Source organism: Sus scrofa, unplaced genomic scaffold (genome assembly GCF_000003025.6).
Source record: "Sus scrofa isolate TJ Tabasco breed Duroc unplaced genomic scaffold, Sscrofa11.1 Contig2662, whole genome shotgun sequence".
In the NCBI taxonomy this organism is placed as follows: Eukaryota; Metazoa; Chordata; class Mammalia; order Artiodactyla; family Suidae; genus Sus; species Sus scrofa.
The window spans coordinates 109100-134115 of NW_018085145.1; the positions used below are offsets into that span (position 1 = coordinate 109100).

At 44.7% G+C, this 25016-nt stretch overlaps 1 protein-coding gene across 5 annotated transcripts in view; it reads left to right on the top strand.

Moving 5' to 3' along the window:
• The window catches only part of CDC25A (cell division cycle 25A), a 30560-nt gene extending 6240 nt beyond the window's left edge, over window positions 1-24320 (top strand). For 2 of the 5 annotated variants that reach the window (XM_021081936.1, XM_021081937.1), the window contains exons 6-15: window positions 1656-1775; window positions 7419-7553; window positions 8061-8135; window positions 10502-10675; window positions 15933-16031; window positions 17968-18030; window positions 18126-18224; window positions 19260-19390; window positions 22055-22166; window positions 22394-24320. In XM_021081936.1, the coding sequence (XP_020937595.1) occupies window positions 1656-1775; window positions 7419-7553; window positions 8061-8135; window positions 10502-10675; window positions 15933-16031; window positions 17968-18030; window positions 18126-18224; window positions 19260-19390; window positions 22055-22166; window positions 22394-22534 (1149 nt within the window). In that variant the 3' untranslated portion in view covers window positions 22535-24320. The remainder of the gene's footprint in view (window positions 1-1655; window positions 1776-7418; window positions 7554-8060; window positions 8136-10501; window positions 10676-15932; window positions 16032-17967; window positions 18031-18125; window positions 18225-19259; window positions 19391-22054; window positions 22167-22393) is intronic. The other 3 variants (XM_021081938.1, XM_021081939.1, XR_002341214.1) reach the window with 2 other exon arrangements.
• The last annotated feature ends 696 nt before the right edge of the window (window positions 24321-25016 follow it).

The window sequence follows — 25016 nt, forward strand, 5'->3', positions numbered from 1 at the left end:
TATAAACATCTGAACTTACTACTTCTGGAACCTACGGCCTCCATGAACTCTCCTAATGATTTCTTTAGCAATTTGTAAGATGTCTTGAGAGAGAATACAGAAATGAGTTTGTTCTGCCTTGAATGCTGGGAACACTGTCAGCCTCCTTGTAGGGCTTTTTATGGAACAGGTCAAAGCTATTGTACTGATGTCTGGTTCTCCCTGCAAGCTTGGCTTCTGGACTTGCCTGATTGGAGCTTCATTCATTCTAGAGGGGAAACAGCGTAAGTTAGAGAGCTCTTGCTCTGGAGTTGTCCAGTCTGGCTATGAAGCCAAATCTTTGACACATCACTTAATCTGTAAGGCCTAGTTTTCTCATCTGTAAAATGAAAATAATTGGGTTGTGGTTGATAGGTAAATGAGCTAATGCACGAAAGTACTTAGCACTCTGTTGACATGTAAATACTCTGTGATATTAGCTATGCTTAGCAACAAGTTCTTTTCTTGGTCTTTTTGTCACTTTAGGGCTAGCACCAGTGGCATATGGAGGTTCCCAGGCTAGGGGAATTGGAGCTCAAGCTGCCAGTCTACACCAGAGCCACAGCAATGCGGGATCCTAGCCGTGTCTGTGACCTATACCACAGTTCATGTCAGTGCTGCATCCTTAATCCACTGAACAAGGCCAAGAATCGAACATGCATCCTCATGGATGCTAGTTGGGTTTGCTAACCACTGAGCCTCAGCGGGAACTCCCTAATTTATTTTTAATTGAAATACAGTTGTTGCTTTAGTTTTTGTTTTGTTCTTGTTTTTAATTTTGATTTAGGTGATTTGTTTAGTTTTGTCTTTTGGGGCTGCACCTGTGACATACGGAGGTTCCCAGGCTAGGGGTCTAATTGGAGCTGTTGCTGCTTGCCTACGCCAGAGCCATGGCAACGCCAGATCCTTAACCCACTAAGTGAAGCCAGGGATCAAACCTGGTACCTTATGGTTCCTAGTCAGATTCATTTCCACTGCGCCACAACAAGAATTCCAATTTTGATTTAGTTTTTGACTACTGGTAATTTGTGTACCTAGCAAGATGTCTTGAGGAAGAATACAGAAATGAGTTTCTCCTGCCTTGAGTTCTGAGAACACTGTCAGCCTCCATGTAGGGGCTGACTACAAATATTCATGTGTTTTTAGGAAGTAAAGCGTAAGAGAGAAAAAGTATTGTATTACAAGTTAGCTTTTGAAGTTCCCCTGTGGTGCAGCAGGTTAAGGATCCAGCATTTGTCACTGCAGTGGTTTGGGTGGCTGCTATGGTGTAGGTTTAATCCTGGGTCCAGGAATTTCCACATGCTGCAGGCATGGCACCTCCCAAAATTTGTATTTTTAAATAAATAAATTAGGAGGGCAGAGCTTCCTTGCCTGCCTGCTTGCATCTCTCACAAGTGTCCTATGTTAATAAATCTATTTCTTGCCTATCAAAATAAATAAATAAATTAGAAATTAGCTTTTGATCATCCTTGAAATTCTTAGTTACACAGATCCAGCATTAGAATTAGGTCAGAAGAGGCAGTTATGAAGGTGATTGGTACCCACTCCCTTGTCTGTCTCCCCCTCAAGCTATAGCTGAGATCCCAGAGTTGGTTTTCATAGACAGTGGATGAAGTCTCGACTCTGCTGTCTTGCAGGAAGCTTTTGAGTTTAAGAAGCCAATAAGACCTGCATCTCGTGGCTGCCTGCACACTCATGGACTGGAAGAGGGTAAAGATCTCTTCACACAGAGGCAGAACTCTGCCCCAGCTCGGATGGTATGTGCCATGGCTTTCTTAGGGAGAGGATTAAAGCACTCTCTGGAGTTAAATCTGGAGTTGAGGACACTGTGGCAGCTCTTGCTGTCTTTACCTTGACTTTGTTTTTTGAAATTCGATTCATATTTTTAGTCAAGAGCAGATGGACAAAAGCAGAGTGAGAGGTGGTATGTTTGAAATATTGGACTTGAGCAGGGAATATTTGACCTTGTCAATTTTGGAAAAATAATCTGCATGTCATGACATGCAATGTCATGTATGGTGGCATTTTGTATGTCTTTTACAGTGTATCCTGAGTGCTGAGAAGTACTTCCCAGAGTGATTTTGTTTGGAGTGAGCATGAGTTCTTCCCAAACTTGGTTTATTAAGAAGTATTGGAGTTCCCATTGTGACTCAGAGGTTAATGAATCCAACTAGGAACCATGAGGTTGTGGCTTTGATCCCTGACCTTGCTCAGTGGGTTAAGGATCTGTCCTTGCTGTGAGCTGTGGTGTAGGTTGCAGACACAGCTTGGATCTCGTGTGGCTGTGGCCCTGGTGTAGGCTGGTGGCTACAGCTCCGATTAGACCCCTAGCCTGGAAACCTCCATATGCCGTGGTAGCAGCCCTAGAAATGGCAAAAAGATTAAAAAAAAGAACTATTACAGAATACAATAAACCCATTGCCTATAAGGCTACTTGAAAGTATGTGGAGCCACATGCCCCAGGGTAATTTCTTTGCCAGAGAACGTCACTACCTCCAGAGTTTCCTCCTGGTCATCTGGTAGATAGTTATGCACTAGAGAGGGCCAACTTGAGCAAAATGACTACATTCGGTTTCCAAGTTTTCCTGGGAACTGGTGTCTGAAAAATGCAGCTTTCTGAATTTCCCTAGAGCACAGCAGGTTAAGAATGCATTGTTGTCACTGCAGTGGCTCAGGTCTCTGCCGTGGTGTGGCTTTGATCCCTGGTCCAGGAACCTCCACATGCCATGAGGGAGGTTTTATCCCCAGCCCTAAACAGTATGTTCAAGTATCTGGTGTTGCTGCAGCTGTGGCGTTAAGTTGCAACTGCGGCTCAGATCTCATCTCTGGCCAGGGAACTCCATATGCTGAGGGGTGGCCAAAAATTTTAAAGAGAGAATGAAACACCTTTGCAGTCTGACTTATGGTCTGAGGTTTAGCTTCAGCCAGTATCTCTGTTTGAGATGTACTGTATGAACCAATATATGTTCTGTCTAGCATTCGCACAAAGCACTTTAATGTTTTCTTGTCTTTAATCTTCATGAGCTTATGTAGTAGCTGGAATTACTCCACTTTACAAATTAGGAAAGTGTGTCCAGGGAGATTGAGTGACTTGCCAAAGGGTATGAATATAGAGAAGACCAGAGCTAAACAATCTGATTCAGAAATACATGTATTCTCAAGTACAAGTACATGAGAGCTGTGTATCTAAAACCAAATGCCTCTAGTGTGCACTTGAAGATCACAGCCCCCAGGGTTTCCCGTGATCACTTGGCCATCCATAATTTAGGTACTGAGGATACAAACTGAAAGAAAGCCAGTGCTAATCTCAGTGGTTTGGCTTTTGATCATGTCAGAGGGTATTTCTTTTGTATCCTTGCTTTTAGTCTCTAGGTACCATCTGTCTTTCCTCTTGATGGCTTCTTGGTGTAGGAATCATGGTAGGTCCTATCCAGAGATTTGTCTGTCATTTTCTTTCTTTCTTTCTTTCTTTTTTTTTTCATCTTTTATCTTTTTAGGGCCACACCGGCAGCATATGGAGGTTCCCAGGCTAGGGGTCTAATCAGAGCTGTAGCCGCCAGCCTACTCCACAGCCACAGCCACTCAGGAGCCAAGCCAGGTCTGCAACCTACACCACAGCTCATGGCAACACCGGATCCTTAACCCACTGAGCGAGGCCAGGGGTCGAACCTGCAACTTCATGGTTCCTAGTTGGATTCATTAATCCCTGAGCCACGACGGGAACTCCTGTCATTTTCTATGGCACATCAGCACCTGGGGATTCCCAGAACCTGGGTTACAAAAATTGGTATCATACTATAATGTGAGCCTTTAGTGGGTGCTACCCTATGATACAAATTACCTGCTCCTAGGCTCTGCTGGCTGAACAACTGCCAATATGCCCATGACTTGCTCAAGTGCACTAGTGGAGGATCAGAGACAGCCCAGAACTTGTTTTATACAGTGTGGCGCAGCTAGTAAGGCCAGAGTAGGTCAGCTGCACAGAGGACCCTAGGTGAGGTATCTTCCTAGAAAGCCAGAGGGCCACTTGAGGATTAATGCATTCATACTTCAGAAATATTGGAACCTTTTTTTAAGTTTTAAAATTTTTATTGAAAAACAATTTACCATGACATTCCTATACCACAAACATAACTCAGGACTCTAAATAACCAACAGAAGTATACAAAGCCTATCCTTAAAATATCTTTGGAGCTCTTAAACATATAGGCCCACGAGGATAGAGTTGAGTAACTTAAAAATGTTAGTCCTTGGTCACACAGACTATATGGTAATTAATAAAGAGGTGCCTTTTAGCATTAGACTGCTAACTGGGAGGGGGAGGTAAAGGTGGGCCAGTGTACTCTTTTCAAAATGAAAAAGAATTTAATTTGAGGATTAAACCCAGGTTTCAAAATCACATAGCTATCTATAATCTTAGGGTCTGGATTTGCTTCATCTCTTTAGGTAACTCCCCTAGTCAGTCCCCCTCCCCAGGGACTTAAAAACACTGGCACAAGACAGTAAATACCAGATTTAAATGAGGTTGTATTTGGGAGGTTAAAAAAGTGTTTAAAATCAAATTTATCTGAAATTTCCAATTACATTTTCTGTATTCAAATGTGGTGGACGGATTCGATTTTTCCCCCTCCCACCCCAATGTGCCAAACCAAAATTTGGCACACATTCATTCATCCACAGACTACTCCAAGCATCAGCCAGGAGCAACATTTCTAACAGTCAAATCATGAACCCCTGAAAATAGGGGGGAAAACCCTGATTCTTAACAATAGAGGCACCAAATAGGCCACTATAATAAGAATTGAGGTAACAGTAAAAGACCTTTTTTGTTTCACAGACTGCTACATGTCACAACTTCTCAAATTGGCATTTTCTCTCAATATTAAATAACCTGACTGGGAGTTCCCGTCGTGGCGCAGTGGTTAACGAATCCGACTAGGAACCATGAGGTTGTGGGTTCGGTCCCTGCCCTTGCTCAGTGGGTTAACGATCCGGCGTTGCCATGAGCTGTGGTGTAGGTTGCAGACGCGGCTCAGATCCCGCGTTGCTGTGGCTCTGGCATAGGCCGGTGGCTACAGCTCCGATTCAACCCCTAGCCTGGGAACCTCCATATGCCGCGGGAACGGCCCAAGAACCAAGAAATAGCAACAACAACAACAAAAAAGACAAAAGACAAAAATAAATAAATAAATAAATACTCTAAAAGAAAAATAAAATAAATAAATAAATAAATAAATAACCTGACTGGCTTAAAAAAAAGAAATAACTCAATAAACACAAGTTAGTGAAACAGATATATCATTAGGGGAATCTTCCATTTGACTCTTGAATTTCAAGTAAAATGACATCGTTGCACAATTATTTACCATAAACATGAAGGATTTCTAAGAAGATGTGCTTATTTTTGGGAATTCATTTTTTCATTAGTCCCCATAAACTACAGTAACCTAAAATTTTGACCTAGACATGAGCTGTTTAATGACTCTTAGCCAGTAGCACGTGCTAGTTGTGTTGATTATTAAGGTAACATTTAAAATGAAGGGGCTGGAGTTCCCGTCGTGGCGCAGTGGTTAACAAATCCGACTAGGAACCATGAGGTTGCGGGTTCGGTCCCTGCCCTTGCTCAGTGGGTTAACGATCCAGTGTTGCCGTGAGCTGTGGTGTAGGTTGCAGACGCGTCTCAGATCCCGCGTTGCTGTGGCTCTGGCGTAGGCCGGTGGCTACAGCTCCGATTCAACCCCTAGCCTGGGAATCTCCATATGCCGTGGGAGCGGCCCAAGAAATAGCAACAACAACAACAACAAAAAGACAAAAAATAAATAAATAAATAAAATAAAATGAAGGGGCTGGCTGCAGCAGGTATTTATAGACTTGCTTATGCCATCTTGCATTGCCATCTGTGTACCTTGACTAAAGATATGCCACTAATTGCCAGATTTCCCTAGTTTGGTGTCTATAACATGAATATAATTTTTGCATTGTAAGGTTTTTTTGGGTTTTTTTTTTTTTTTTTTTTTTTTTTTTTGCCTTTTCTAGGGCCGCTCCCGCGAGGCACGGAGGCTCCCAGGCTAGGGGTCTAATTGGAGCTGTAGCCACTGGCCTACGCCAAGGCCACAGCAACTCGGGATCCAAGCCATGTCTGCAACCTGTACCACAGCTCATGGCAACGCCGGATCCTTAACCCACTGAGCAAGGCCAGGGAGCGAACCCACAACCTCATCGTTCCTAGTGAGATTCATTAACCACTGAGCCATGACGGGAACTCCCTGCAATGTCAGTTTTTGTGATACATCTAAATGAAATCATCCTACTTAAGGATTTTGTTTGTGAAACTTACATTGGGACCACCTGTTGCTGTGGGAGAAAAAAAAAATCTTTGAACTTTTTTCCTGCCTTTAGAAAGTAAAAATAGCATTGCCTAATGAGACATATTCTACTTTTACTCTCTAGGGAGAGCATAGTGGGAAGAAAAACTTGGACTTTGTAGTCAAACAAATGAGCTCTGTGATCTTGGAGATCTCTTTTTTTTTTTTGGCTTTTTAGGTCCGCACCCACAGCATATGGAGGTTCCCAGGCTAGGGGTTGAATCGAAGCTACACCTGCCAGCCACAGCCACAGCAATGCAGCATCGAAGATGTCTCTTCGACCTATACCACAGCTCACAGCAATGCCAAATTCTTAACCCACTGAGCGACGCCAGGAGTCGAACCTGCAACCTCATGGTTCCTAGCCAGATTAGTTTCCTCAGTGCCACAACTGGAACTCCTTTGGTAACCTTTCTTAAGCATGGATTGCCTGATTTGTTAAATAAAAAGGAAAGAATTAACTACCCTTAGTCTGTTGTGAGGCTTAAATTGGATTATACTATAAGGATTATATCATAGTGTGTGGCACGATAATTCCTCAGTAAAAACAGAGCAGCTGTCATTTAAATTCCAGGGCCAAAGAACTAGGATGAACTTTCTAGAACCAAGTCTCCCTTTATCTCCTTCTGTCAGAACTGGTGTTACAGAAGCATTCTCCGGTCCATTTTATTGTCTCCACAGAGTCTTGGTATCATCACCGTTCTTCATTTCAAATTATCACAACCCTCATATTGATCCATGTTCACTAGTTATAATCCTCAGACAAAACCAACCTTGCCCTTCATGAGAGGTAGCCCCAGATTCCACTGTAAGATGAATTGCTTCTGAGAAGAATTTTATGAAGAGGGCTACTTAGCCTAACTGAACTGGGTGGACATCAAATCACTTACAATCTTAGGTTTCTTTCTTTTTTGTTTTAAAGTTGCTAAAACTTACTACAACAAATATAGTATGTTTTCCTCTTAAAAACTAGTGACCTATCCAAGGAAATCAGAGTTGACCATTTATTAACAAGCCATGAATTCTGCTTTGTAGCTTTCCTCAAATGAAAGAGATGGCGGTGAACCAGGGAATTTCATTCCTTTTTTTATGCCCCAGTCACCTGTGACTGCCACTTTGTCTGATGAGGATGATGGCTTCATGGATCTTCTGGATGGAGAGAATCTGAAGGTAATCTGTGTGTGTGTCTTCCTATGCATTTTATTAACTATGTCCTGGAGAGAAGTCATCTGAAAAAGAACAGTGGTTCCCCAGGACTTGAGTTGGCTGATAATTTTGTTCATTTGGTGGGAATTTATTGAGACTTTGCTTCTTGTCTGATTAAATCTTACGGAGGACTTCAAAAGAAGACACCCATGTGATCCTTTTTACCTTGAAGGAGCTGCTAATCATGCAAGAGACATGAAAGAACAGTGGGAGAATAGCTGCCACAGGGTATAAGCTGAGGAGACAGGTTGCCTCCTTACTCCCCTCAGGGGCATGCCTTAGCTCTGTTCAGATATCATCGGAACTGTTAAGTGTTACTCTCTTCTGACCTTAAAATGCTGGGCAGAGGGGAAGAGGGTGAACACTAGATGCTCCCTATCCAGGCTTTAATGGTATTCCTCAGGCAGAATTCTAAAGTAAACTAATGTTGGTCTCTACTGGACCTTTGTGACACAGTTTTTCTTTGTTTAGAATGATGAAGAAACCCCATCCTGCATGGCGAGCCTCTGGACAGCCCCCCTTGTCATGAGAAGAACTACAAACCTGGTAGGTTCTGGTGTGTCATAGGGAGCCATAGGAATCAAAATTGTTTCATTTGAGAGTCTGTCTTTGGGTCTATGGCCTCTCCCTTGACTGGTGTTTTCAGGTGTTCATGCACACTGTTTTTTCAAGGTTTTTGGTGTTCATTGGTACATGTGGAAGTCTGGGTAATGTACATGGATGCAGCTCTTGTTTTTATGATTTCTAGCTCATCCCAGTGATTCTTGGTCAGTTAATGTCTTTTCTATACAACTGTGATGTTTCCATTAACTTCTGGTTAAGATTACCAGGTAATATCTGGGAAATACCTGCCAAATTGAACTTAAGAGGCTCATTTATTCTCTTAAACTCTGTCAGCTGTGTCATTTTAGATCTTAATTGACAGTTTACTAGTGAGCAGTTTGTAGCTAACAAGGAATTTGATCTGAGGCAGCAGAAAGAGACAGACTTTTGTTGCAGGCACTATCCATACCCACTCAGCCCCCGCCACCATGGCCCTGCAGCAGACAGCACCACCCTCCTTAGGAGTATTGACTGCAAAACTCTGGCCCAGAGCAGAAAAGGGCGATGCCAGCCCTGGCCTGTTCTGATTAGGAAGGAGAGAACACTCTGGACTGCCATATTTTTTTACTTTGCACTGCTCAGAGAATGGGGAGTGGCTGGAGCACATTCAGAGAACACTCAGTAGAATGAGGAGACTCAGACTGTGATAGCTATTATGGACAGAAAGGGTTCTTTTGAAGAGGAATTAATTAGTCGTAAATGAAGAAAAAAGAACAACCAGGTTTGGATTAAAGAACTTTAGCAGAGCTATGTGGTGGCCACTGTAGGAGCAGGCTAGGTTCCTGCAGCTGTTCCTTTTTGAGCCAATAAGATACGGCAAGAAAAGAAAGGCTGGGTGGTCTTCCAGTAAGGGAGGTTGTGAAAGTTAAACCAGTTAGGGGTTTGAGATTCCACACAGTGACAGCTATTGAGGGTTCCTGACATTCCCACCTGTGGATGCAGGTATGGATGGCCTGGGGCTGTGGCCCTGAATGAGGCAGAGTTAATAGGCCAGACCTTGGTTAGCGTCAAGACACACCTCCCAGAATTCCCATTGTGGCTAGCAGAAACAAATCAACTAGTATCCATGAGGATGCCGGTTCCATCCCTGGCCTCGCCCAGTGGGTCAGAGATCCAGCGTTGCTAGCCTGGCAACCTCCATATACCACAGGTGCGGCTCTAAAAAGAAAAAAAGAAAAAAAAGGGAAAATCCTTGGTCTCTGCACAAGCCAATGAGAAAGTGACATACCCACTGGAGACTATCAGGATCCTTTCAAAAAAGAGGCAACATTGAAAATTTAGGGTCAGCTTGAAAAGGGGTCTGAAAGGACATTCTTCCCAAAAGGAAGGGCTGGACCAGTGCACACTGAGTTGTGAATGGACTGAGATGAGTTTAGAGAGCTGAAGTCAGACTGTCTCTTCCACTAGTCAGGTTGGCTGCCCTCACACTCTGAGAAATTAGTCTTTAAAAGGCCAAGTGGGGTTTCCCTGGTGGCCTAGCAGTTAAGGATTCTTTGTTGCCACTGCTGTGGCTTGTGTTCAGTCCCTGGGCCAGAAATTTCCACATGTCGCAGGTGCAGCCAAAACAAAACTAAAAAAAATTACTGTGGTACATCTTGTATTTCCTTTGGCTTTGTAAATCTTTTATTGATTGACTGATTGTTTGATTGTGGGTTTTTTTTTTTTTAAGGACCGTACCCACGCATGTGGCGATTCCCAGGCTGGGGTCGAATCGGAGCTGTGTCTGCTGGCCTACACCGGAGCCACAACAATGCCAGATCCTTAACCTACTGAGTGAGGCCAGGGATCAAACCCGAAATTTCATGGTTCCTAGTTGGATTCATTTCTGCTGCACCACAATGGGAACTCTGAGAAGGACTTTTGAACACAGTTTTGGAGGCACTCCTGCCCACTGTAAACTTAAGACTTTTTTTGTCACTTTAACTGGCTCTAATTTATAGTATAATCCAGCTACCTCACACCTTTTCTGGATTTAGGTAGAGTGTTAAACTATCAAGCTGCTCTAGCAAGGTGCAAGTAATAAACTAGAGGGGAAGAAGAAGCCAAAAATGTGTTCCTGGCTAAAAGGTAACAGTTGTTTGACTCTTAGGACCTCGTGCAGACATTAAGTCTTTTGAGGGTATGGATAGTCTTTCTCATTTCCATAGGATGTCAGATTTAGAACATGTTCATCGAGCACCAGTGGACAGTGTCTGTTTCCTAATTTGGGATGGATTAATCTAAAGCATCCCTGGAAGCCTTTGGTCTATTTTCTACCATTCAAGAGAGTGGATTTTAATGAAAGATGGGTCTCTCTTGTTACACCTAAGGGCAGTCGATGCAAGCTGTTTGACTCCCCGTCCATGTGTAACTCCACCATCCGGTCAATGTTGAAAAGACCAGATCGATCACAGGAGGAGTCCCCATGTGGAAACAGGAAGCGGAGGAAGAGCGTGGCTGGGGCCAGTCCAGAAGAGGCAGCTAGTCCAGAGAAGCCTCAGGAGGTTAGTTCTGCAGATTCCTTTTTGTTCAAAGACTATGATATTATATCTTTCAGTTCTGAAATTCTCATTTGGTTCTTCTTTTTCTTTGCTGAGACTTGATGGTTTTCTCATTTGTTTCAGCCATACTTCTAATTGCCTGTTGAAGCAGTTTTTGATGGTTACTTTAAAAATCCTATCAGAGGGAGTTCTGTTGTATCTCAGTGGTAACAAACCCAACTGGTATCCATGAGGACACAGGTTCCATCCCTGGCCCTGCTCAGTGGGTTAAGGATCTGGTGTTGCCGTGTCTGTGATGTAAGCTGGTAGCTCTGATTCGATTCGAAGAACTTCCATATGCCAAGGGCGTGGCCATAAAAAGAATAAAATAAAGTCCTGTCAGATAATTCCAGTATCTGTGTATTGGTTGTGAGTTTCCGTTGATTGTCTTTTCTTATTCAAGCTTTAATTTTCCTGGTTCTTGGTATGACAAGTGATTTCTCAAGTCTTATCTGTATACTCTGGGTGTTGAGACTATGTAAAACTTGTTTTAGTAGTCCTCTCGTACTGCGGGGGGGTGGTGGTGGAAGTTTAGGTTCCCCAGCACAACCTCCCTTGGTACACCACTTAGGGTGAGAGCAGGCTTCATGACTGCTGGGCAAGAGTGGGAGTTGATTTTTTTTTGTCTTTTTGCCATTTTCTTGGGCCGCTCCCACGGCATATGGAGTTCCCAGGCTAGGGGTCTAATCGGAGGCGTAGCCACCAGCCTACACCAGAGCCACAGCAACGTGGGATCCAAGCCGCATCTGCGATCTACACCACCGCTCACGGCAACGCCGGATCCTTAACTCACTGAGCAAGGCCAGGGACCGAACCCGCAACCTCAAGGTTCCTAGTCAGTCGGATTCGTTAACCACTGAGCCACGACGGGAACTCCAAGAGTGGGAGTTTTGACTCCCTACTAGGCCTCCATCACCATGCTAGTAGAGATTGGGACCCTTTTTTTTTTTTTGTCTTTTTAGGGCCGCACCACCCACAGCATATGGAGGTTCCCAGGCTAGGGCTCTAATCGGAGCTGTTGCTGCCAGCCTATGCCACAGCCATAGCAATGCCAGATCTGAGCCATGTCTGCGACCTACACCACAGCTCATGGCAATGCTGGAACCTTAACCCACTGAATGAGGCCAGGGATCGAACCTGCAACCTCATGGTTCCTAGACAGATTTGTTTCTGCTCTGGCATGATGGGAACTCCAAGACTGGCACCCTTAATTACAGCCTGGCAAAGGTGGAAGTCTAAGCTCCCCCCTTGTTTATGGGCCGTGGAGTAGGGCTATAAATTTTTTTCATTGGTGTTTGTTTTTAATTTTTCTTGTGTCCTAATCTATGTAGATCTATAAATTTTTAGGTTTGTCTCACAACTTTGTAGTGTTTTTCATTGTCAGTTAGCTCTGGGTATTTTAGCTATTTTATTTCCTTATGTGTACATTTTGACCACCTTTATACAGGCCCCCTCCCCTACTGCCTGCCTCTGGTAACTACAAATCTGATCTCTTGTTCTATGAATTTGATATTTGTGTTGGTGGTTGTGGTGGTGATTTGTATTGTGAGAAAGGTTTTTTTATTTTGTTTTTTTCTTTTTCATTTGTACCTGCAGCATATGGAAGTTCCCAGGGCAAGGATCAAATCTGAACTGCAGCTACGACCTATCCACAACTGTGGCAATGTCAGATCCTTAAACCATTGTGCCATGAGGGCGCTCCTGTATTGTATTATTTAAGCTTTTAAGTGATGTCATACAGCATTTGTCCTTTTCTGACTTGTTTCTCTTAGCATAATGCCCTCAAGGTCCATCCATGTTGTTGCAAATGGCAGGATGTCCTTTTTTTTATAGCTGAATGATAATCTATTATGTATGTATCACAACTTCATTATCCATTCATCTGTGGTTGAATACTTAGGTTACTTCCATGTCTTTAGCTCTTACAAAAAAGGTGTTCTAAACATGTGGGAGCAGGTATCTTTTTTAGGACCCCACCCTCGGCATATGGAAGTTTCCAGGCTAGGGGTTGAATCTTTGAGCTACAAGCTGCTGGCCTACATCACAGCTCATGGCAATACCAGATCCTTAACCCACTGAGCTAGGCCAGGGATCGAACACACATCCTCTTGGATACTAGTTGGGTTTGTTACCACTGAGCCACAACAGGAACTCCCAGATGTCTTTTTGACGTATTGTTTTCACTTCCTTTACATATTTCCCCAGAAGTGGAATTGCTGGATCATGTTAGTTCTATTTTTGATTTTTTAAGGAGTGTCCATACTGTTTTCCATAATGGTCACACCACTTGACAATCCCAGCAATATTGTACAAGGGTCCCCTTTTCTTCACATCCTTGTCAACACTTGTTTTTTCTCTTTTTTGATGGTGTTTTTTTGTTTGTTTTTTTTGTTTTGTTTTTTTGGCTGCTCCCGTAGCATGTGGAAGATCCCAGGACAGGGACTGAACATGCATCACAGCAGTAACCAGAGCCACTGCAGTGACAACCCACAGCACATGCTTAATGCATTGCTCCTTGTGAGTGTAATGTGATAGCTCATTGTAGTTGGATTGAATCCGCATCTTCATGGATATTAGTCAGGCTCTTAACCTGCTGAGCCACAACAGGAACTCCCAATCATTTGTCTTAATGAACAGAAGCTTTTCAGTTTGATTTTCTTGCTATACTTTAGGTATCAAATCCAAAAAAATCATTGCAAGACCCATGTCAGGGAACTTTTTTCCTGTGTATTCTCCTAGGAGTTTTTCGGTTTTCAGTCTCCTTTAATCCATTTTGAGTTCCTTTTATGAGTAAGTTAGGGATCTAGTTTCATTCTTTCACATGCGAATATTCCATTTCCCCAGCCCTATTTATTAAAAAGATTTATCTTCTCTTCATAGAGTATCCTTGGCTCCCTTGTCAAATACTAGTTAATGATATTTGTACAATTTTGGGAGGGTAAACATGCACTTTCATTTCTTGTGGAATTGTTGGGTCATAGGCTAAGCATGTTGCTTATTAGCTTTAGTAGACACTGCCATATAGTTTTCCAAAGTGGTTTTCCAGTCAGCCCTCCATATCTGGAGGTTCTAGATCCAGATTCAAACAACTTTGGAACCCAAGGTCATTGAGCACTGACTCTACCACACACTATTTTATGTAAGCATTCTTTTTTTTTTTTTTTTTTTTTTTTTTTTTTTGCCTTTTCTAGGGCCGCACCCGCACGGCACATGGAAGTTCCCAGGCTAGGAGTCTAATCGGAGATGTAGCCGCCGGCCTACGCCAGAGCCACAGCAACGTGGGATCCAAGCCTCACCTGCGACCCACACCAAAGCTCACGGCAACACTGGATCCTTAACCCACTGAGCAAGGCCAGGGATCCAACCCGAAACCTCATGGTTCCTAGTCGGATTCGTTAAACACTGAGCCATGATGGGAACTGCTATTTTATGTAAGCATTCTTGAGGGTCTTAAAGCCAGTCTTTCATGGATACCAAGGGACACCTGTACTCACAACAGTGTGTGAGAGTTCCAGTTCTTCCCTGTCCTTACCAATATCTGGTGTTGGTCATCCCTTTAATTTTAGCCATTCTGGTGAGTGCCTGGTGTCTGATTTTAATCTGCATTTCCTTGATAGTCATTTTTCTTGGTCCTAGATTTTCCTCTAGGTGTCACTAACCATGTTTCTAGCCCATATTTCTATTAGGTTGCCTCTTACTTCTAGGAATACTTTTTATAATCACAGACGAATCTTTCATTGAAATGAATGTACATCTGCCCACTCTGGCTTACCTGTTCTTGTTCTTTTTTTATTTTTATTTTTTGTCTTTTGTCTTTTTAGGGCCGCATCCGCGGCATATGAAGGTTCCCAGGCTAGGGGTCGAATGGGAACTGTAGCTGCCAGCCCACGCCAGAGCCAGTGCAACACCAGATCAGAATCTCGTCTGCAGCCTACACCACAGCTCACGGCAACACCCGATCCTTAACCCACTGAGCAAGGCCAGGGATCGAACCCGCAACCTCATGGTTCATAGTTGGATAACCACTGTGCCACAACGGGAACTCCATGTTCTTGTTCTTTTGATCAACAGAATTTCTTTTGCCCTTTTTTTTGCCTTTTCTAGGGCCGCTCCTGCAGCATATGGAGGTTCCCAGGCTACGGGTTGAATTGGAGCTGTAGCCACCAGCCTACACCAGAACCACAGCAACTTGGGATCCGAGCCGCCTCTGCAACCTACACCACAGCTCATGGCAATGCCGGATCCGTAACCCACTGAGCAAGGCCAGGGACCGAACCCACAACCTCATGGTTCCTAGTCAGATTCGCTAACCACTGCGCCACGACGGGAACTCCAGAATTTCTTAACTTTTTAACATGTTTCTGTTTATCAAGCACTTTTTGTGCACCAGGTAAGAAATCCTTACCTTGCATGATTAGCTCTTTTGATATGCCTTTTGAAATATGAGTGCTTCCTTGCTATTGTGACAGGGTGTTCCAGGGTTACCTTGTGCATTTCTTGTCCCAACCTAGAGTCAATCAGTTCTTCAAAAAGCCCTGGTTTCCTTTAGTGGAAAATACAGTTGACCCTTGAACAACATTGGTATAACTATAGTACTGCACAGTCCATGGTTGGTTGGATCCAGGGGTGCAAGATGGTGGTCCTGACTAACCCTGTGTTGTTGAACGGTCAGCCATCATATTTAGAGAGAACAGTGACCTAGGGGAGCTCACTGCACCCCTATAGCTTCTCAATGGATAGACCATATTCTTTCTTTCCTTTTTTTTTTTTTTAGGGCCACATTTGTGGCATGTGGAAGTTCCCAGGCTGCGGGTTGAATCCGAGCTGCAGCTGCCAGCCTGTGCCACCGCCACAGCAATGCAGGATCTGAGCCATGTCTGCGACCTATAGCAGTTAATGAAGCTGACTAGTATCCGTGAGGATGTGGGCTCGATCAGTGGGTTAAGGATCTGGTGTTGCCTGCCATGAGCTGTGGTTTAGGTTGCCAATGCAGCTCTGATCTGACGTTGCTGTGGCTATAGTATAGGCCGATTCAGCCTCTAGTCTGGGAACATCCATATGCTAAATGTGTGGCCCTTAAAGAAAAAAAGACAAAACTGCTTTATTTGCTTAATATAGATGTTACCATTTCAGTCTCCTCCTTTTGATGTGTTCTGGGTAAATGTTTTCATAACTTCTGTTCAGAAGCCTGGCCTCATTCTCCACCTTTGGCTTGTTACAGATTTTACATCAGTCTTTATCCCTGGCATCTTCTCCGAAAGGGACCATTGAGAACATTTTGGATAATGACCCAAGGGACCTTATAGGAGACTTCTCCAAGGTAATTGCAAGAAGAACTACTCTGTGATGCAGGATTGGAGGGTTACCTAGAAACTCTCCCTCAGGCTTCTTCCCTCCCTCTTTTAGGTGGCCCCTCAGCTATTCCCCCCTGCCCAGGGACACAGTTTGAAATTTCTTTAAGATAAGGAAACAAACTTGTAATCAGGTGTATCTTGGTCTCTGTGGGACTGTAGACCTTACTGGTACTGATCAGAGGTTTCTAGTAAGGAGCCATCCACCAGCCACCTTGACCTCAACCCAAAGACCAGGCTCTCTGGGAACTGTGTTTGTGATTATGAAAGTAGTGATGCAGATAAGTATAAAGAAACAGAAATAGACCTCTAGCCTCACTGTATATAAGTCTTTATATCAGAAGGTCACCTTAGAAGGTCCAGGATTGAGACTAAATCTCTCCATTTTTCAGAGGAGCAGGGCCCCCAGGGAGGTATAGAGGAAAGCCTGCTGACAGCTGGTATGGGTTGGCTGCCTTTGAGCTGTGGTGAAATAGAGGGAGGGACAGGGAAAGATGTCATTAGCTTGTTTAGCTGCATATGACTTGAAGGTTCCCAGACCAGACTCCTCTGCACTAACATTGCTAACACTTATTGAAGCATGTATTATGTGTAAGGCAAAGATTCCAAAAATGAGGCAGTTCCTTCCCACAAAACACTGAACATGTGGTCAGTAAGACATGTCAGGTGGCCATGAACCACATGTATCACAAGGTAACTTGAAGTAAACATTAGTGTAACACAAGCAGCAGACTGAAGAATGAGAGGAGGGGTTGTCTCAGCCCAGCAACTGGGGGAGGTTTCAATCCGGGCTAGATATTTCAGCCAGGTGGGAGAGATAAGTGAGTTAAAAATAGAAGACAGATGCAGTCTGAAGGGAAGAGCAAACAAAGACTTGGGTGTGGTATGTCCTTGTTGGTAGAAGCTTGCACTTGACCTAAAGCTGTTGGTTATGTTTGTCATAATGATCTTGCACACGGCCACAGGGATGGGTGAGCCTTGAGTGCACCAGTCACCCTAATGAGTAATGCTGAGGTGCTTGTCTTCCCCTTCAAGGCTGGGTTGGGTCTCACTCCTTCTACCTCAGTGTCTAGCACTGTGTTGGACATGGCAAATGCTCAGTAAACCAGGGAAGTTATTCTTGGCTGTGTCCTTTAAGTGCTGAGGTGAGGGTTCCTGACAAAAGCAGGAGAAAAAGGAAATCACCTGAGGTTTCTGTATTGCAGGCTGGCCTATTAGCTGGCTAACCTTGAACAAAGTGTCTGGCTTTGACATCTGGAAATGGGGATAATGTGCCTTAAAGGTCTGCGAAAGTTCAGTCAGGATGTTAATGAAGCACCTACACAAATAACCAACATGTACTATTAGATTATTTTTTTTTTGTTTATTTGTTCGTTTTCTTTCTTGTCTACCCCATGGTATATGGAGTTCCCAGGCCAGGGATCAGATCCAAGCCACAGTTATGACCTGAGCCACAGCTGTGGCAATGAATGGTGGAACTTTAACCCACTGTGCCAGGCTGGGGACTGAACTGTGTCCCAGCACTGCAGAGATACCACCAATCCCATTGCACCACAGCGGGAATTCCAGTATTACCTTTTTTTTTTTTTTTTGGTCTTTTTGTCCTTTTAGGGCCGCACCTATGGCATATGGAGGTTCCCAGACTAGGGGTCCAATCAGAGCTGTAGCTGCTGGCCTACACCAGAGCCACAGCAATGCCAGATCCGAGCCCCGTCTTTGACTACACCACAGCTCGTGGCAACACCAGATCCTTAACCCACTGAGCGAGGCCAGGGATCAAACCCGCAACCTCATGGTTCCTAGTCGGATTCATTTCCGCTGTGCCATGACGGGAACTCCTCCAGTATTGCATTTTTAAGCTTTCAGATTTACTAAGTGTTTCTCTTCTCTCTCTCTTTTTTTAAGGGTTATCTCTTTCATACAGTTGCTGGGAAGCATCAGGATTTAAAATACATCTCTCCAGAAATTGTAAGCCATCCTTTTGGAACCTGCCACACATGGGGTATTGAAATCTCATTGTTCTTAGCAGCCAGGGTTAATTCTCCTCGGTTCTCTTTCCACAGATAGCATCTGTTTTGAACGGCAAGTTTGCCAACCTCATTAAAGAGTTCGTTATCATTGACTGCCGATACCCATATGAATATGAGGGCGGCCACATCAAGGTATGGATTCCTAAAACTTGCCAGTGAGTCCTCTTGTCATGGGAGCTATGGCAGCATTTCTGTGGGTGTTTTGTTTTTTAAAGGGGGAGGTAATGTTTGGCTGCTTATAAAGCTTATATGCTGGTTATCATAAGTGTACAGAGAGGCAGTGGTGGGAGTTCCCATTGTGGCACAGCAGAAACGAATCCAACTAGTATCAGTGAGGATGCAGGTGTGAGTGTGCAGCCCTAAAAAAGTAAAACATATGAAAAGAGGCAGTGGGCATGAAAGGCATCTGAGTCCTGGTACACAGAAAGAATGCTCCCTTGTCTGTACTAATCCCTACCACATGGCATAGCAAATGCTCCCTGTTTTGTCCCTTACGCCATCACCATCAGGGGCATTTCCAAATAGTGCCCACTAATTTCATGACTGAACATGAAGCCAGAGGAGAAGCCAGTCTTTGGCAACATGTCCCCATTTGTGCCACACCTAGTGATGCCTCATAAGTTTTAGAGTTAAGTTAAGTTGCCTGGTTAGGCCAGTGTTGGAACGCTTTTCCAGAAAGAAGATAATTGATTGTGCCATTTTAATCTTTTTTTTTTTTTTTTTTTTTTTTTTTGGGTCTCTTTAGCCTTTTCTAGGGCCGCTCCCACAGCATATGGAGATTTCCAGGCTAGGGGTTCAATCAGAGCTACAGCTGCTGGCCTACACCACAGCTCATGGCAACGCTGGATCCTCAACCCACTGAGCAAGGCCAGGGATCGAACCCGTAACCTCATGGTTCCTAGACAGATTTGTTAACCACTGCGCCACGATGGGAACTCCTGTGCCATTTTAATCTTTTAACCACTAAAATAGTGTTGAAATATGGTAAGGAGGTACTTTAATCACAGCGTTAATGTTTGCCACTGTCTTATGGCTGTGAAAGCCCCACATTTACCCCCCACATTTACAAATACCACTCCTAAAGCACATGTGGTCACAACGGAATTTGAGGTGCCCATTTGAATCATTACTGTAAATATGAGGTGAGAGTCTCTGGTGCCTTCACAGGGTGCAGTGAACTTGCATATGGAAGAAGAGGTTGAAGACTTCCTACTCAAGAAGCCCATCGTACCTACAGATGGCAAGCGTGTCATCGTGGTGTTCCACTGCGAGTTCTCTTCTGAGCGAGGCCCTCGCATGTGAGTGGGCTCTGGGACTTGGAGCACATCACAGGTCATTTACATGCCTTAGCCTATGCACATGGTGTGTAAATACATGGGGTTTTGTAAAGTATCAATTCATGTGTAGCAGATGTTCTCTCAAATTCTTACCTATTTAGCAGTCAGTTGATTTCATGAATAGCTTCCTGGAGTATAGTTCATAGGCTTAACCTAACAGTTTCTGTTGTGAAGGCTTTTCTGGTTTCCCCAGGGCAGCCTGTAATCCTGATATCTTGCCCATACAATATCTTTCATAGATCTGGGCTCTGCTTCATCACTCCCACTTCTGAGTTAGTCGTGGCTCACTGTTCAACCTTTCTTTATATTAAACTCTGGCTCTTCCAATTTCCCCTATTGTCTTTAGCTGTTCTCAGGCCACTGTTTTCAGGTGATATCCTTCAAGTACAATGTGGTTACTCTATGCAAATGCCAGAAAAGTGTGACATCCTCACAGTAAAACTTGATGTGACACTTTCAAACATTTGTGAAATCCATGTTTGCAAAGGAGTGGGTTATATTACCTTCACATTACTGCTACATTAGGGGTGAAAAAGAAATGCCACCACACACACACTCCCTCTCTCGCTCTCTGTCTCTCTCTCTCTCTTTTTTTTTTTTTTTTTTGGCCATTTGTTGGGCTGCTCCCGTGGCATATGGAGGTTCCCAGGCTAGGGGTCTAATCAGAGCTGTAGCCGCCAGCCTACACCAGAGCCACAGCAACGCCAGATCTGAGCCGTGTCTGCAACCTATAGCATAGCTCATGGCAACGCCGGATCCTTAACCCACTGAGCAAGGCCAGGGATCAAACCCACAACTTCATGGTTCCTAGTCGGATTCACTAAAACCACTGAGCCACGATGGGAACTCCTCTCTCTCTTTTATTAACAAGAATTTCTATTAGGGCTTTGGTGTGAAAGGCCCTGTTTTTGGGAAGGGTACATTTTATACCAAGATAAATGAAAATATAACTACAGTAAAACAACATTCACTTAAGATCCGAAATAATCATCTGGTACTCTTAATAGCATCCTTCCACATTCTCACTAATAGTAACTGGACTGGTGCCAAAAATATGGTGAGCAGTGAGTGATAGTTATGAAAAGTGGTGGTGGTGGGGGGGCAAACAGCCACCCATCCATTGTCCAGGTCCCTTCAGAAAGGACTGCCACACTGGACATGTCAGGGGCTATTGAAGCAATGAAGGTACAGCAGTGAGGGGACCTGCCCCCGGGGAAATCACAGTGGAGACGGAAGGTGGTAGTGACAGGTGCTGAGCAAATGGGGATAGAGGCGCAGGGAGCAATTCAGCTTCTCTAGGGAGGTCAGAGAGACTTCTCATTGGGCCAGATTCAAGGTTTTTTTTTTTTTTTTTTTTTTTTTTTGCTTTTTAGGCCCATACCTGCGGTATATGGAAGCTCCCAGGATAGGGGTCAAATCCGAGCTATAGCTGCCAGCCTGTGCTAGCACAGTGTGTCACAGCCACAGTAACTCAGGATCCTACACCACAGCTCATGGTAATGCTGGATCCCTGGTCCACTGAGCAAGGCCAGGGATTGAACCCTCATCCTCATGGATACTAGTTGGATTCGTTTCCACTGAGCCACAGCGAGAACTCCCAGGTTTAATTTCTTGTGCCATCTTTTTTTTGGAAGTAGTTGAAGCGCAGAAGGAACACATGCTTCCCCTGAATTCATCAAATTTCAATATTTTGCTAAATTTGCACACATATAACTCATAAAAATGTTTACAATACACTTGCATATGCACAACTACAAGAACTTGGTGTGTGTGACCATCTCTCCAAGTCCTTCAGCACCTATCTCCTAGAGATAAGGACTTTGCCCCACATTAGTCCAAAACCATAAATACATGAAGAGGTGGGCTTTCAGCGAGACCTAATGTTTATTCACAAGTGGAATTATTCACTTTGCACACTATTACTTCACATGTGCCAGGTACTGGGGAGAGTAGCAGTGGACAAAACAGACAAAACCCACTGTCTTCTAGGAGCTTACATTTCATCTTATCTGGGCAGGATATGTAAACTTGTGACATGTTAGAAGGTGCTAAGACCAGAGATGAACAGCAAGGGGACCACAGTGGCTGAGGCATCAGGGAAGCGGGGGATGACACATTGTAGGCACTGTGAGGACTCTAGCTTTTGTACTAAGAGTTGAAAAGGAAGGGGGCACCAGTGGATGAGGATATCTGTATTTAGTCCAGGTATAGGATACAAATAGTACCCTGAGGCAAGAGTCAAGTTTAGCCCATTTAAAAAAGCCACAGGAAGAAAAATGCCTTCCTAGGAGGTGAGGGAGAGACACTGGTTGAGGAGAAGGTGGAGAATGCAGTGAGAAGCATGCTGAGAGGCTGTCTCTGCTGATGGGGTGCTGGGTAGAAATCAGATGCTAGGGCTGCTCAACTTGGAAACTGGAAAGAGGCCCTCTACCTTCCAATACAAGGCTGTGAACACTTCCTAAAGATCACAGGTAGCCAGGAAATCCCAACTCGGCACTGTTTCGAAGAATGAACATAAGGTTGCAGAGACATGTGTAAGGAGCACTTAAACCACAAACAACCCACAAGTGCTGTTTTCTGAAACTGTAGAGCTAACCGTGCTCTGGCTTTCCGTCCCCTCTGTAGGTGCCGATACGTGAGAGAAAGAGATCGTCTTGGGAACGAGTACCCCAGACTCCATTACCCAGAGCTGTATGTCCTGAAGGGTGGATACAAGGAGTTCTTCCTGAAATGCCAGGTAAGATGGGCTCTCTGGAGGATGTGGCCCTCCCTCCCCTTGCCTAGGTTGGACAGTTAGACCTGGCTGGTGGTTACAGCTGTTTCTTCCCAGGGATTTGGGGATTTGCCCTGCACGTAGAAGGGCCCTAGAACCACTGACCAGAGCCTTGCAGCCCCTGGCAGGGAGGGAGCAGGAGAGTGCCTGTGAGGCAGATAAGCCCTGACCTCATCTTGTCTGCCCACCAGTCTCACTGCGAGCCCCCCAGCTACCGGCCCATGCACCACGAGGATTTTAAAGAAGACCTGAAGAAGTTCCGCACCAAGAGCCGGACCTGGGCTGGGGAAAAGAGCAAAAGGGAGATGTACAGCCGTCTGAAGAAGCTCTGAGGGTGTTGGTGCCAGACTGCAGCAGCCTGAGCCTCCCTCCCTCCCCCTCTTTCCCCCTTAGAGAAAAGGGGCCAGCTGTGTGACGTTTGGAGAGAAGGCCTGGGGCTTCCATGCCCTAAACCTACCTCCCACACTCCCAGGGTTGGAGCCCAGAGCATCGTGCAGGTTCTTCTGTCCCTGTCAGTCTTCCCTCCTACAGCGGGATGGTCTGCCACAGCCGTCACGTACCACAGCACAGTTCCAAGCACCAAGTCAAGACGTTCTGCCTCCTCATCCTCCACAGTTGGATGGCCACCTGGGGCCTCCCTGGGCATTGGCCTTCTCTCCTGAGGGGGTGGGGTAGGAGAGTCAGAGTGGAGAAGAGTAACACAAACGGAAATGCTGCTGGCCAAATACCAAAGAGGCCTGGGACAGAAAGGTCTTTGTGGGACAACCCATATCATTAATTTATTCAGTTTCATCAATCACTTTCTTTTCTTTTTTTTTTAAATTAACTCCCGGAGACTTATTTAACTGCTTCTATAAGTTACAATACTGCCATTCTAGGTAGGGTTTTATCATCCCAGGGACTACCTCTGCCTTTAATTTAAAAAAAGAAAAGACAAAAGGAGGGGGAAGAAGAGTGACATGAATTGTGAGACAGAACTAGAGGCTCTGTCACCCCCAGGAGGCACTGCAGTACTGGGACTGCTGCTATTTACAGCCAAGGACTGAGATACTGATGGGAGCAAGCACCAGACTTGGCTACAGGACATAAGCTAATCCTCCCAGACCTACCTCGAAGGCCCCTGAGATCTGAGAGGGTGACCCTGCTCTTCCTCACCCCACTTCCCTGTGATGTTGCCTGGTATAGGGATCACATTCGGGAAAGCACTTCAGGCAGCTGCCATTGCACCACCTCCAGGTCAGTGTTGGAACAAGGTAGAGTAGATACCCCAGTGTAAGGGGGGCAGGGATGGGGGCACTCTGGGGGCTAAGGGAAGAAAGTATATGTTGAGTGTCTTCCTTCTATTACTCTGATACTCTTTGATAACTTCTATTTTAATTTTTTAAAAATAGTCAATTTATGAGTCAAAGAGTATCAAATCAATGTTGGCTGGGCCACCAAGGGTGGGGAGAGGAGCTGGAAGCTCCGGGCATTAGAAAGGGATGGTTGCTGGCAGAGATCTCAACTATAGAATGTGTTTTTCAGGAGGCAGCAAGGTCATTTTGAAGGTAAAACTTTGAGTTTATCATGTTTTAATTTGAGGGACAGGGAGAAATGGATCATCACCAGTTGCCCCTCATCTAACGCCACAGAAGTGGAGTCTCAAAGGAACACCTCCTGAGGAGCTGGGGCTGAGTTAATTGTAGACAGGCCTGTTTGGTTCCTGCTTATCCCCACCCTGAGGCACCAGCTTCCTCACCATCTCTGCTCCATTGGGGTGTAGTCCAGTTTTTCTTACATATGTAAGAGTCAAGTCTACCCTCTTGCCTCCTGTTCTGGGAGTGGAGAGGAAATCAGTGATACTGGAGGTGACTGGTTGCTATGTCATGGGTTTGAGTTGCATTTGGCTGTAACACAATCTTGTTAGAAAAAGTATGTGGGGAGAGGCAGAGAGGGAGAAGGCCTCTCCCCACACACACAGTGAGACACATCTTAATTGGTCTCTAATCTTGTTTGTAGGGATTCTGTTGGTTGAATGCCTGAAGAGGGAGGTGGGATGGCCTTCAGATTGTACCAGCTCAGCTAGCATTGCTAACCAACTGTTGCAGGCTCTGAAAATAAAAACAATCTTGAACCCATGCTTTCTGCCTACTTGATGGATTTAAAGGTAATTTTGAGTCTCTTTAAAGTTCTGGGACCACATTTGACTAAAACCAGTAGCTGGAACTGCCACATTTCCTCAAGCCAAAGGGTCATCATGTGGCCTGGCTTCAGGAATGGCATAAGACCTCCAGTAATTACCCTGAGTCCAAAAACAAACTTGTGATTCAGGTTGCTTTGCAAGATGAAATAGGGACATCAAAAGCCTACTCAATAGCAAGGTCCTGTAAAGGAGATTTTTTTAAACAGGAGTTCCCACTGTGGCTCAGTGGTTAACGAATCTGACTAGGAACCATGAGGTTGTGTGTTCAATCCCTGGCCTTGCTCAGTGGGTTAAGGATCCGGTGTTGCCGTGAGCTGTGGTGTAGGTCGCAGATGCGGCTCGGATGCCATGTTGCTGTGGCTCTGGCGTAGGCTGGCGGCTACAGTTCCGATTTGGCCCCTTGCCTGGGAACCTCCATGTGCCACAGGTGTGGCCCAGGAAAATGGCACAAAAAAAAAAACTAAAAAATAAATAAAAAATTTTAAACAGCCTGCCTGGACCACTGACAAGATGTATTAATTCATAGGATTAAGCAACAGGCCAAAAGAGGGACCACCTTAAAGGAAATGAGAGTTTCACTTTTGTTCTGAAGGAGCTAGAGAGGATACTGCAGAATGAAATCAGGCAGATGG